Below are 13,578 nucleotides of genomic sequence, written 5' to 3'. Positions count from 1 at the left end.
TGTAACAATGGTTTTCAATAAAACTTCAATTTCAACAAGTGGCTTTTTTCTAATTGACTAAACAGAATTACTGTAGCTTAACGTGATCTTTCAGAGCTGCATGTGGATGTAAATAGCATCAAAGTGCAGCGCTACCATCAGAAAAGGTCTGTTGAAGGATGTTAAATTCTGCTTAGATTTGCTTTAAGGGTGTTTATTGAACAGTAAAACAGCTTGAATCATAGTGAATTCCAATTTAATTGGGTTTTAAGAGTGTTTTCAGCATGTGGATGTGAATTTTAAAAAGCATTTTATAAAACAGATTGAACTAAAAAGAAATCACCCATCTCCTTACAGGAAAAATATTCCAGTTTATTGGAGAACACATTTTATTTCCCCCTTAAACACTGTAAAAAATATAAAACTTCACATGACAAATTGCTGAGTATTTAAGAAAAGTGCGCTCTTTGTGAGGGTTGGTATAAATAACAGGTAATTACCTCTTCTGTACTGAAATCGAGTAAAGCACGTACTGGCACTCAAGGCTAGGCTACCTGTGTGGCGAGAATGTGTTAGCCTATATGCTGACATTTCCCTTTAGGGAATATGCAGATGTTTATGCGCCAAGGAGGGGAACTGACTCTTCAAATCCTGCTTGCTTTTGAGTTGTGCACAAAAAGTTAGAAGTGGTTCATCCATATAAGGTAAAATGAATTGGAAAAGTATTGACTCAACAAAAGTGTATTTTGGTTTCCCTAAATTGTGTGTTTGTGTGAAGATGGCTCAGATCTACAGTATGACTTTAACCTTGGAAAGGGCAAATAACAAACATTCAATTGCACAGGACTATGGGATTTGTAGCCTTTCAAATGCCAGCTAATGGGGAACTGTCGAGGCTTTAGGATCCAAAATCTGATCCCTCTTTTAATACGGTCCAGGTAATACCCCTTCTCCCCACCCCCAAAACAAAACAAATGTAACGATGCCAGCAGCTAAACAATTGAGCATTCTTCCCACAATAAACCATAGGTGACGTGGACAAAAACTGAAGATGTTTGGGTAAAGAACACATCTTACTACATCTTAAATAGAAAGGTTCTCCCCTTTGTAACTTATAAAAGACAATTAAAAAAATTATACCTACAAAAAACGAGATGTAAACAAATTACAGTAAGAAAATGAGTCCTAATTGAAAGTCGTCTCAGTATCACAAATGCCTTTTCACCTTGCTTGTATTATAGTCACCAGCATCTATGCAACAGCAAATAAACCCCACACATGTATAAAGATGTTTTAAAATTAGCACGTGCTGATGTCTCGTCGTTTACCTGATCTCAAGTGGAAGCAGCAGAAGCGCCACTTGTCATGACAAGAAGCCCTTAAAAGTTTAATGGCCACTTTTTGGTGAATAGCTCAATGATTCAGGTTCAATCACTGTAGTTTCTAGGAAAAAATCAGCGGAGGCAGCATCGGACAGTCATTTCCCCTTCAGTTGTTACATTGCTGTACACTTCCTTGGAGAAGTGGATTCTGCATTTGCCTTTTTTCTAATGCTTTCTGTAAAACAAACATCATAGGTGTTTTTCCTCTCACCCATTAGGAGAAGTGGAATGAAAAATAGCACTTGTACCTTTGTGCTGAGTGGCAGCTTGACAGCAGCACTGTTTTTTTATTTATTTTTATTTTACTCTGAGGGATGTCTACTCAGTCTGGTTTTTAATCCTAGTTACTTAACAAAGGAGGTTCTACATGTTTGGGTGTGAGTATTTTTGCTCTAGTAAATGATTCTGATGAATGGGAGGTATAAAGCGGCAGGAGAAATGGCCTAGCAGTATGTGTAAATGTGTGTACTCCATAAAACAAGGGGGAAAAGACAACTTCCTAGGTACTAGAGGTGTTTGAGGCTGTTAATAGTTTAAGACTCTGTATTTAAGAAAAAAGACTGCTATACTTACATTATGCAACAGCTATGGAAATTAAATCAAGTATTAAAAGGTTAATTCAAATGGTGCTAAGTTTGTATTATTCAACATAAGAGGAAAGTGATGGATTGTTACCTGCCAAGTCTCTTCTACAAATCCCCACCAGGCCTTCATATAGTCCTTTGATTGGATTTTCTCCTGCCATGATCACACCATGAAGCCAAATAAGCAACATTCTGTGGCCATGCTCCCTGTAGCTTTTAGTACCTGGTAAGAACGATACATGGATGAAACTATATTTCACTCTGTATGGTGGCTGTAGATTGCATCAAATTCTGACTTGATACATGTGGCTCTCCCTTCAACTGTGGTGGGAATTGAGGGAATGGATGTGAGGATAAATTTGGCCCTATTTGCTGCCCAGCCACACTTTTTTTTAATTGAAGCAATCTGATATGGAAATTAAACCTGCTCTTTAAACTCCAACATCTTAAACCATTTGGACTCGCAGCTGCCTGCACTCACACCAGGTAGCATATTGGTTCTGCTTTTGGCAGGGACAGAATGGGTTGGTTCTCCAGTAGCTTTGACTCAGTCTGCATTTTGTAAGTATTTCATGGTCTGCTATTTTGCTGAATAACTCTCCGGTCCTTAAAAACAGCCCCGTCTCCCCCTTTCTGCACTGTTCTACATCTGGCTCTACAGGAGGACAAACATCTTCCTAGCTGCTGCCCTAGCAGCATTCCCTGCTCTCTTGGAAGGACAGAGCTCAAAAGCTGCACAGATATTTAGAAGGTTTCTAAGAGAGAACAAAGTTGCAGGAAAGATAATGGTCTCTACTCCAATCTGCTGGCCTAATGATCTGGGTTGCCATAACTCAGATAGGTCTTTGAACTGGAAGTTTTCTGAAAACCGCATGCAAGTAAATGACTGCATTTGGCAGAGCATGTTTCATGCAAACTTATGACTGGGCTCTTCCATGCTTCCACTCAGAGCTGTGATTTACAAAGAGGGATATTTCCAAGCTCAGAATGCAGTCTGTCCTGACATACCCTTCTAACTGCCCCCACAGTGCTCCGTGTGCTGAGCCACAGGGGAAAAGGGCCTGTTCCCCAGGAGGGCAGGGGTAGGTTCCTGGGGTCACAGCGCAGGTTTCTCTTTGGTGGCCCTCTAGATTTGCTCCCAATTGCTAGAGGGGCAAGTGAAGGGCAAACTGACCCAGTGGGGCCAGGGTCTTTGCTGGAAGTTGGCTCCCTGTAAGAAATAAAATCTCACTGTTTAAAGTCCGTGGTCTCCCTGTGCAGAAGAATAAGGATCGTTTACCCGCTTGCCTGAAAATGCCCACTCAGTAGGAAGATGTTCAGACCTGTCTTGCTTTGTCAGTTACAACAATCAAGTTTCCCTTTAGGGACAAGAACTCCTAGGCTTGAGGGTTCTCTATAGCAGCCAGGAAGAGGCAGCAGACCCCTTCTTTAGGAGCTGTGGATTTTCCTACTAGCCTTTTTCAGGTGAGTACACATTTTTCCTATTTATTTTATAAAGTGTTTCAAACGCAATCTTGTGGCTGGTCCATCTGAACCAGGTGGCTTCCTTAGCACGTGGCCCAGTACCACCGCTGGAGAATTATCTACTAGCCATACAGAGATTAAAGGGAAGGGATGGAAATGCTTGACGTAAATGAGACGCCATCTGATTTATACCTGCCCACTGCTGCTCAATGGCTCTGATATGTGCATCAGTGAATTTCCAGTAATGTGCAAGCTGCTTCCATTCGCTGGGTTTGAGGTATTTAGTAGCTAATCTCCACATCACTGAGCGAATGTGCTGTGTTTCCAGCTTGTGATCTTGTTTAAAGGTTAAGTGTTTTGCCACCCAGGAGTCGGAGTCACTGTTGAGATTGTCCTACGATGTTAAAATAGGAGTTTCAGTGAGAGGCTTCACATTTCTTTCAGGTTGAGAGAAAACACACCCCCCCCCCCCCCCAAACGTCACGACCCTGAACAATGAATCCCTTCACTTCCAAAAAGCAATGTAACTTTCCTGCTAGCAGTGCTGTGCTGAACTAGTCGCGGTACCCGGTTACAGGCTATAACATTCCCCTTGCTGACATTCTGATGACGCTGGATTGTTAGCAGCAGCATAATCCCTAGTAACGCCCATGTGTTCTTCCAGCAACAGACCTACCATGCTTTTGTTTGTAATGGCTGGGCTGTAATATCCCCCAGCCTTGCCACTGGAGCAGTTTAAGTTCATTCTGACATAGCACGTTTCTGTTTTACTAACTGTCCTGTTTCATCCTGGCCCAATTAATAAATCTTGTTCATGGCATCCTGGCTACAGAAGCCCATGTAGGTGGTAATTTGGATTTCTACAGAGTCTTCTGTCTGATGCTCTTGAATAACATGCTTCAGTAACATGAGAGAGAGCTCACAACTGCCTGTGATGTAGGCAAGTAGTATGAGGAAATGGAGAGGGGAAGTGACTGCCCAAGGCCACACAGGCAGCCTGTCCAGGGGCCTGGAATAGAATCCGATAGCCTGGCTCTCGGCCTTCACTGCAAGACCATCCTCCAAGAACTCCTGCTGGGATTTCCAGTAAGGCCTAAACAGGTTAGGTGCTTGGGATGGTGATCTGGGGAACCTATTTACAACTGAAGAACTCTGGCTGATACCGTGTTGCTATGAAAGCTGTGGTATCAGAAATGCCCTTCTGTCGCTGTGTATCTACCATGCTGATAAGCCTACCTCCCAGACCAGGGACAATGCTGGGCCATTAGATCTCAGCTATGGTCTACTCAGAGGGAAGCACTTTGAGCCAGTGGGTTTGTTTGAGTTGGGAGAAGATACTTCCTCCTCTGGTCTGAAGGAAGCAGGGGAGTGGAGAGAGCTGCAGTTCTCCAGCTTGGAGACAGGGCTGACAAAGCAGGCAGTTACAACTCATGGGAGGTGGAGGGGAGACTCACACAGAGAGAGGAAGTTTTGGGCAGGTAGAAGGAAGGGGACGGACTGGCCAAGGGAGAAGTGAGGTGCGGGAGAAGGCTCTGTGTTTCTGAACCCAAGCCATGTGCTGCAACAAGAAGACACCAGATGACCACATCTCCCAGAAGACTTCAGAGTGGTGGGGTAACTGAGGCAAGAAGGTGCTAGGTTTGCCGATTTTGGTTGGATGTAGTTTTGGAGGTTTCATCACATGACAATCTTTAATTGAAGATTAATCTTTAATTTCTGGAGACTTCAGGCCATTCCTGGTAGGATTTTTTTTTTTAAGAACTTTGTGTATCTCATGCTATTAAAGAAAGAGCAATAATGTGTTAGGATCCTGTGCAAAGTGTCCGTATGTTATCTGCTACACCTAGCACGTGTCCCTGCGAGCAGTAAACTAGAGCCAGAACGCTCACGCAGCAAGAGTTTTGGGAGAAGGTGTTAAACTATGAGCGTATCTTGGGGGTCACCATTGGTTCCAGGGACTAAGCAGTTGGACTGTGAGGTCTCCAGTCTTAGGAGGAGCTATTAGGTAGATGATCCCAAGAGCGTGCCTAGGGACCCCAAGATAGGAACAGCACCTGGGATCTATTCAGACTCCAGAGGCTTAAAGCATTGGGGGATTCACTGGTGGGATCCCCCTCACAGTAATCTGGTGAGTGGCCAAGAGGGGCGCTTGACAGGAGTTGTGACAGTGTCTAACTCCCTTTGACTTTTAATGGGGGCTAGACGCATAACCTGCTTAAGTGCTTTATAAACTCCCACTCATCTTTAGGTAACTAAATATCTCTGGAAATCTGGCCTCCCTTCCTCCCAATGCAGTCTGGGATATTTAACAGCAGGGACTCCTATGTTAATAAGCAAAGCCTGTGGTACAGTTGTGGGCTGCTTTGTTGTCGTTTTTTTAAATGGACAATGAAAACAGAGCTGTTTGCCATCGCATCGTCTGCATTTCTCTGCCCCTTGTACCGATGAGCACAGAGAACTGTCTCATATAAAGGATGTTTTTAAGGCTACTCGGCTCAGGTATGCTGCCTACCTTCTCCCATTTGTAAAACCGATCTGCTTTGATAATCATGTCTGCCAAGTTGATATGATTACCCCGGGCAGCTACATCCAGGGATGTTTTTCCTTGCTGAAATTAAGAAGGAAAAAAAAAAGAACAATTTTGCTCAAAATGTATATTCACCATTTCTCTATTTTAAAGACTAATCTGACACCTACCCCACCCCCTGTCATCATAGTCTTTGAGCAGCTCCCAGTCTTTAAGATACCTTTGTGGTAGGGATTATGCTATTATCCCCAGTTTACACATGGGAAACTGAGGCCCAGAAAGATGAAAGTGACGTCTAAGAGGATACAGAAGTCGTCTGTGGTGGAGCTGAGACTTGAACCCAGGTCCTAGGCCAGCACCTTAACCATTGGACTATCCTTCCATTTCATCCATCTGCAGCGATTATGGATCTTCCATCATATGTGGGAGCTGAAACACCTCTATTATTACTGGTGATAGACAAATGTGATCCATCATTACTTTATTCCCAGCTCTTTAAGAGATTAAAGCATAATTATTTTTACTTGTTGTTACAGGAGCAGGGTTTACAGAAGTCAGATTAAGGGGATCAGCCATCATTTATATAGGCAAGGTGGATTTGGGTGCATTGCAAGCCTAGTGCCTGCAGGGGGTGCTAGAGGGAGTCTCAAAATGGCACATGCTGCACCACTGAGCACTAAGTGCAAGGGGCAGATTCTAGCCACTCTCCCAACCCAGCCAGTCATCTGTCCCTTTAGATGCTGAATGCCACTCATTGCTCGCCTTCTCTTCTGCTCTGGGAGCTTTGCTAATTGCCTTGTGCCCTGCACAGAACCAAGTTCCCTATGCCTCTCTCTGACAGCAACCATGCCCTCTCTACACTGCATCGGGCAGGAGCAACCCCAACTTGGCCCTAAATGTCTCTGATCTCACCACTTAGAGAACAGGGGGCTTCAAAGCACTTTACATTCACGGAGTACTGAACGTTTGCACCCGTGTCTCCAAGGGCACAACTCAGTACTACATAATAATAATGGAGATCTACCCATCTCCTAGAACTGGAAGGGACCCTGAAGGGTCATCAAGTCCAGCCCCCTGCCTTCACTAGCAGGACCAACTACTGATTTTGCCCCAGATCCCTGGGTGGCCCCCTCAAGGATTGAACGCACAACCCTGGGTTTAAGCAGGCCAATGCTCAAACCACTGAGCTATCCCCCCAGACATATTAAGTCTGAGACGAACTACAGCCCTTTGTCCAATAGATTCACTAAGGCGTATGAATCTGAACCAATCCATGTAATCCCACAAATTTCTGCAGTACGTGTATGAACAGAAACCATCTCCTAGAAAACGACTCAATCAGTTTGACTATTAATGTATGAACAGTATATTGTATGAACTGTTGTGTGCATAGATAGAGAGAAATGGGACTGGAATACATATCATCTGTCTATCTTATCTATGTATCTATCAATTATCAGAAATAAATGCAGCATACTAGGAGAGGAATTCTGTGTTGGGGTTGGCTTTTTGGTAATGAGTTCTCACTTTGTACTGGGGATAAAATGTCCTCAATTCAGCAAGCACGTTTTCCCTGTGCAGTGTCTTCCTCTAGTTCAGTGGTTCTCACCCAGGAGTACATGTACCCCAGAGGGTATGCAGAGGTCTTCCAGGGGGTACATCAACTCATCTAGATACTTGCCTAGTTTTATACCAGGCTACATAAAAAGCACGAGCGAAATCAGTACAAATTAAAATTTCATACAGACAATGACTTGCTTACTTTGCTCTATCTACTATACACTGAAATGTAAGTACACTATTTATATTCCGATTGATTTATTTTATAATTATACGGTAAAAATAAGAAAGTCGGCAATGTTTCAGTAATGGTGAGCTGTGACACTTTTGTATTTTTATGTCTGATTTTGGAAGCAAGTAGTTTTTATGTTTGGGGGTACACAAGACAAATCAGACTCCTGGAAGGAGTACAGTACTCTGGAAAAGTTGAGAGCCACTGCTCTAGTTCCAAGAGCTGCCAGATGGTGGCAACAACAAACATTTATTTTGGTTCAGTACCTAAGGCTAAATCTTTGGGTTTGGTTTTTGTTTATAAAACGTGCTGCTGCTTAACTTCATAGCGAATTGTAGCTCTGATACTAACCTGTGGCTGAATGCTCTTGAGTTTCCCCCTGACATATACAAATATGCCCAACTACACTCTCAGAACAAAGAACAGAATTTGCCTGGTGCTCTTAAAATTCTTGTAGTTAATTTGAGTTCTGGGGTTTCTTTTTTCTCCCCAGCAAGCAGAGCACTGAATGCTGGGTATTTCAGATCTACACACACTGGATCTTTTATTTTTTACCCATTAAAATGTTTCTTTGCACTATAATCTGTTATTAATGATTGCTACAGCATAACACTGTTCGGTTAGTATAAGTGAAAATATATGGCAGTAGCATAGGGTCACCAGATAGCAACTGTGAAAAAACAGGACAGGGAGTGGGGGATAATAGACACCTATATAAGAAAAAGTCCAAAAAAATGGGACCGTCCCTTTCAAAATGGGACATCTGGTCACCCTACAGTAGCAGGAGTCGGGTCTGAGAACTTTGCATAGCAAAGAGTGAACTACCCTGTACTTTTCTAAGAATCATTCACATCCCCTTCAAATTTGAACACACCCTGCCCACTCCCCAATAAAAAAGCATTATTTTAACTGTTTATTCCTTGAAAATGTTTGTATGTTAATAATACTGTCAGTTTTATTCATGGACTGAGATCAAACAAAACATGTCTTTCCTCCAAATCCCCACACATCTATCCCATCCCTAAGGCTGTTTACCTTATCAATTAACTTCAAGTTAACTCCTGCTATAAGAATCATCTCAGCTATGTCTTGTCTCCCGTGTTCTGCAGCGATATGGAGTGGTGTCTGCTGCCTCTGTGTAAAAAGAAATCAGAAGCAAGATGAAATACCTGGGAGGAAATGCTGGTGAGGAATGATGGGAATAAATATGACCATTTATAACAATACATGACAGAACAAGAAGCAATGGTCTCAAGTTGCAGTGGGGGAGGTCTAGGTTGGATATCAGGAAACACTATTTCACTAGGAGGGTGGTGAAGCACTGGAATAGGGTACCTAGGGAGGTGGTGGAATCTCCATCCTTAGAGGTTTTTAAGGCCTGGCTTGACAAAGCCATGGTTGGGATGATTTAGTTGGAGTTGGTCCTGCTTTGAGCAGGGGTTTGCACTAGATGACCTCCTGAGGTCTCTTCCAACCCTAATCTTCTATGATTCTACTGGGAGATAATGCTAAGTGTGTACAGAGGAGCACGTTCTGTTCTCCCTCATGCCCATTCAATGTCAGTGTAACTCTCCCATCAACTGGAATAGGCCCAAGGTAAACTGCTAGAGGCATTCAGAAATAACAATGGCCTGGGCTGGTACCAGCATTAGGAAGTCCTTGACAGTACGTATTTCAGCCTAAAGATGGATGAACTTCTTGTATTATACAAAGCACCTCTGGGACTATTGGAAGGAAATTTTTTAAACCCTGTGAATCAAGCAGAGATGCCCAGGAAATGGAGAATCTGCTCTAAGTGCCGTCCATAGGTGATGACCACAGCAGCAACAAAATACCTTGGCCAACTGGAGCCAGAGCCAATAGCTACTACATTCTATGGCATGTAAGACCGCAGGTCAACATGGATACCACTATTGTGATTTTTTTTGTTTCAGACTGAAGAACTTCTGGAAAATCCCAGGAAATATAAAAGAAACCAAACAAAATAATGTGGCAATTTGATGCAGGCATGAAGCAAGCAAGCTTGAGATAACTGCAAGAGTAGAACGAATAATAACTAAAATCAAATGCCAGGTTACACAGATATTTTTGTGTTACAGACTTGTCATTCGTGAGACCACAATTTTGACTGAGAGCCAACCAAATCCATCCTTACCCCCCATTTTCAGTCATTCTTAACTGTCTCAAAATATTCTTCTGTGCTGAAATTCTCTCTCTTAGTGTACAGCTCAGAGGTGAGGGGCTGAAATGGCAAACTTTGTGTATCCATCACCCAAAGAACTCAACAGGAATTCCACGCACAGAGAGCACTTGCGGGGTTGGGCCCTGAATTTGCTTGGAAAATGTGAACAATTCAGCCATTTTCATGTTTCAGGAGCTGAACTTCCACGTTTTCCACATTTAAAAGCATTGTTCTTTCCCCCACCCCTGCTCAGAACTGGCTGATTTAAAACCTCAGTTCATGTGGTTCATGGCTCAGAGATGGAAGGGTTCCCAGCCTTACGTAATCCGGGATGTCCAGGTTGCACTCTGTGTCGATGAGGAGTTTAACGATGGCTGGGAAATTCTGCAGCACTGCAATGTGCACAGCTGATGCATTTTGCTGTGGGAAGAAGGTGCATTACTTGCATATGAGGGGGAAAAGGCATTGGGGACTCTAGCTCACACACAGCCTGGGGTCCTGGAATCTGCTTGCAGGGGGGCAATGTAAGGATCCAAGGATGCAGGTCTACATCCTGGGGCTGTGGAGGCCACAGCTTGCTGACACTCATTTGTCAGCACCAAGGGAGATGGGCAAAGCACCGTTTTGTTAAACCTGGAAAGTCAATCAGAGCCCCCAAGGCCTGCAGCTGCCCGACTGGCTCATACCTGCTGCCTACATCAGGAAGTGAGCCATGTGTGCCGGCTGAGCAGCTGTACAGGCGTTGGCCCCTGCTCTTGCCTGCCTCCTGCAATCCTGACCCAGCCCTGTTCCTCACCTGCTCCTCACTCCTAGCTCCCACCTTGTTCCTGCTCCATGTCTGATCTTTGTCACTCTCCAGTTCCTGCCTTTTCACCTTGCTCCTGACCACTGGCTCCCAATCCTGGCTCTGCCCCCTTGCTTTGACGTCCGGCTCAACCCTTGGCTCTGGCATTTGGTATCTGACCCCAGTTCCGATTCTTATCTTTGATTACTTGTCCTGACTCTGGCTCAACCCCCTAGCTCTGGGACTTGGCAGTTGACTCTGGTTCTTACCCCACTTCCATTCTCTGACCTGGATGCCTGCTCTGCCCACTAGGCCAGACAGCCTACGTCCCGGTTCCTAACAGCAAGGGCATCTTGGCTGGAACACAATGCCTACTTCTGAAATATAACTTCCATTCACGCAGCCTTTGGCTTAACGTATAAACTGCAGCCAGGATTGTTCCAGGTTCTACAAAGGAATGATGTACGGCGAGGCTTAGCCTTCTTGCTGCTGAAGTCCATGGGAACAAGCTTGTGGCTACTGTTGCCATATGAAACACAACCAGCAACTGAACTCTGCTTTCTTGGAACCCACTTCTCCTGACAATGGCTGGCGATAGTCTATGCACAGGTGCACACAGACTCAGGGTGGCCTAAGGGAGCAGCAGTTTTCTACCCAATTCTGGCTCCCCTCCATATGGTAAGCACTCCATAACTGAGCTGCCAAGAGGCATTCTCAGGCAGGGCCCAAGATCAGAGGGCATGTTCTCCCACTCACAAATCTTGCCTTGGCTGAATGGAGTGCTGTGATTAGCCAGAATATGGGCTCGCAGCAATACTTACTTTTGCAGTGTTGCATTGAGCCCTGTATATTTTTGCCAAGCTGAAAGAAAGCTGGAATTTGACACTCTCTCTTCATCAATGCTTAAAGCCATTTAATACGACTTACATGATTAACTGCATCTATGTAGATTCCTGCGTCAATAAGGATCCTGGCCATGTCTTCATAGCCATGGAGAGCTGCATAATGAAGGCAGGTCATCGCTTTCTGAGAAAGACAGCAACACGGCCGATATTAGTCGGGACCTTTTATCAAGTCAAAGGACATATTTCCAGCAGGGCGTCTGCTCATTCTGCTTCCCAGTGATCCCAGTTGTTTTAGACGCCACCCCAAGGGTTCTCCCTGCATTCCTTCCACTGGGGAGCCAGGGAGGAAATCAGTGCACACAGTTAAGGATGTGACAATACTAGGATGATAGATTTCAGCTGGCTAGCTCCACAACCAAAGCCATAACTACTTTCACACGGGAATGCAACTATTTGGTTGAATGGCCTCGATTGCTCATGCCCTGCAGTGAAATCAGGAGTTTTGGAGGTACAAGGCATGCAAGACTGACCCATTTAGAGGGAATCTTCTCTAAGATACAAAATTCAGACGAGTTTCACCATCTCCCAATTGCCCCCTTATCCTTCAGAAAACCCTAACGATCTTTTGCTGGGTGTTGTTTTTCCCCTGTAATATTCTCATACCAATCTGCCCTGACAGGCTGTCCTCTTCTCTCAGACAGTACATGTTTTCAGAGGGAAGACGATACCTGTTCAATCAGCCTGATGCTACAGCAGTATTAGATTCCGTCCCCAAGAAGGGAACTTCAGTTTAATTGCTAGTGAATAATTCTCCCACCCTGGGCCAGACTTCACATGACAAAAAGACGGCTTGCTTGCTCCCTTTGGCCTGGCACTGAAGAAGTGCCTCATCTGTTGGCTGGTTCCCAGCTGCACTGTCCCTTGAGAAGGCGGATTACCACACACGGCCCCAAATTTGACCTGGCGATGTCGATTTCAGCCCTAATCCCCTCATCAGAGAGGAATACATAAATTGATTTTAAAAGTTCCTTAAGTCGACAAAAATGTCTTTGTCGTGTGGACAGACGCATTGTTAAATCGATCTAATGCTGCTAAATTGGACCTAAACTCGTAGTGTAGACCAGGGCTAAGGGAATTCCTGTGGAGGCAGGGTGTCCACTGTAGTGAACAAGTCAGTCTGTGTGTGGTGACAGAATAACAGGCAGCCAATGACCCACCAAAGCTGGGACTGAAAGTGAGACCTTACTACAAATTCCAGGGTACGTGCAGATAAAATACCATAATGGCAACTGCCTGCGCCAGGTCCTTCTGGGCAAAGCGGCTCACATTCAATTTGAGGCCTAGCCTTTGGGCAAATGGCTTTTCCACTCTGCACTGATACTTTATTAGCCGAAGTAGCATTCCAGAAGGTGAATGGAGATTAGCCCTGCGTATGAAAGGTTGTGCCAGCCACAGAGTTGCTACAAGTAGCACAAACGTGACGTGCTCAGAGACAGAATGATCTTCGGACCGTTCCTGCTCACCTGGGTTTGGGCATTAACGTCACAACCAGCTTCCAAGAGGACTTTCATGCAGTCGTAGTGGCCTCCCTCCACAGCTAAGTGCAGAGCAGTTAGACCTTCCTGGAAACACAGCAGAACAAGCTTGACATGGGCATGCTAGTTTAGGCTGTGAGAGCCTTTAATAAAGTAAGTGTCACTCTCTGTTTCATAGGGAAGGACAAGCCACAGCTGTGCTGTAGGAGAGTCCATTCATTAACTTGGGCTTCTTTGGCAGCTCGTCTTCCGAATCACTGCTGTGTTAAAATCATGGTTCTAAGGACCAAGTGATTCATTCTCACTCCAGACTACAGTTAGAAAAAGGAAGGAAATTAACACACACACGCTAACAATATAGTGAAGGCCTCACTCCATACAGACTGCAGTGGGAGTTTTGCATGCAGCATGGGACTCTGAATGTTCTGATCAGTCATATCTAATACACTGTTCTTTAACGCATCTGCCCCAGAGTCTGCAAGCAAAGCGATTTCACCTACACAT

General features: G+C 44.5%; 1 protein-coding gene across 4 annotated transcripts in view; it reads right to left on the bottom strand.

The window, feature by feature from the left end:
- Positions 1–121: 121 nt before the first annotated feature.
- ANKDD1A (ankyrin repeat and death domain containing 1A) overlaps positions 122–13,578 on the bottom strand; it is a 31,582-nt gene continuing 18,125 nt past the window's right edge. For 3 of the 4 annotated variants that reach the window (XM_050967489.1, XM_050967488.1, XM_050967490.1), the window contains 8 exons: positions 13,063–13,161; positions 11,622–11,720; positions 10,232–10,330; positions 8,764–8,862; positions 5,922–6,017; positions 3,602–3,803; positions 2,037–2,168; positions 122–1,536 (listed from right to left, as the gene is read on the bottom strand). In XM_050967489.1, the coding sequence (XP_050823446.1) occupies positions 1,475–1,536; positions 2,037–2,168; positions 3,602–3,803; positions 5,922–6,017; positions 8,764–8,862; positions 10,232–10,330; positions 11,622–11,720; positions 13,063–13,161 (888 nt within the window). In that variant the 3' untranslated portion in view covers positions 122–1,474. The remainder of the gene's footprint in view (positions 1,537–2,036; positions 2,169–3,601; positions 3,804–5,921; positions 6,018–8,763; positions 8,863–10,231; positions 10,331–11,621; positions 11,721–13,062; positions 13,162–13,578) is intronic. The other variant, XM_050967491.1, reaches the window with a different exon arrangement.

This window comes from Gopherus flavomarginatus, chromosome 9 (genome assembly GCF_025201925.1).
Source record: "Gopherus flavomarginatus isolate rGopFla2 chromosome 9, rGopFla2.mat.asm, whole genome shotgun sequence".
Classification (NCBI taxonomy): Eukaryota; Metazoa; Chordata; order Testudines; family Testudinidae; genus Gopherus; species Gopherus flavomarginatus.
This window is presented reverse-complemented; position numbering and strand designations above follow the sequence as displayed.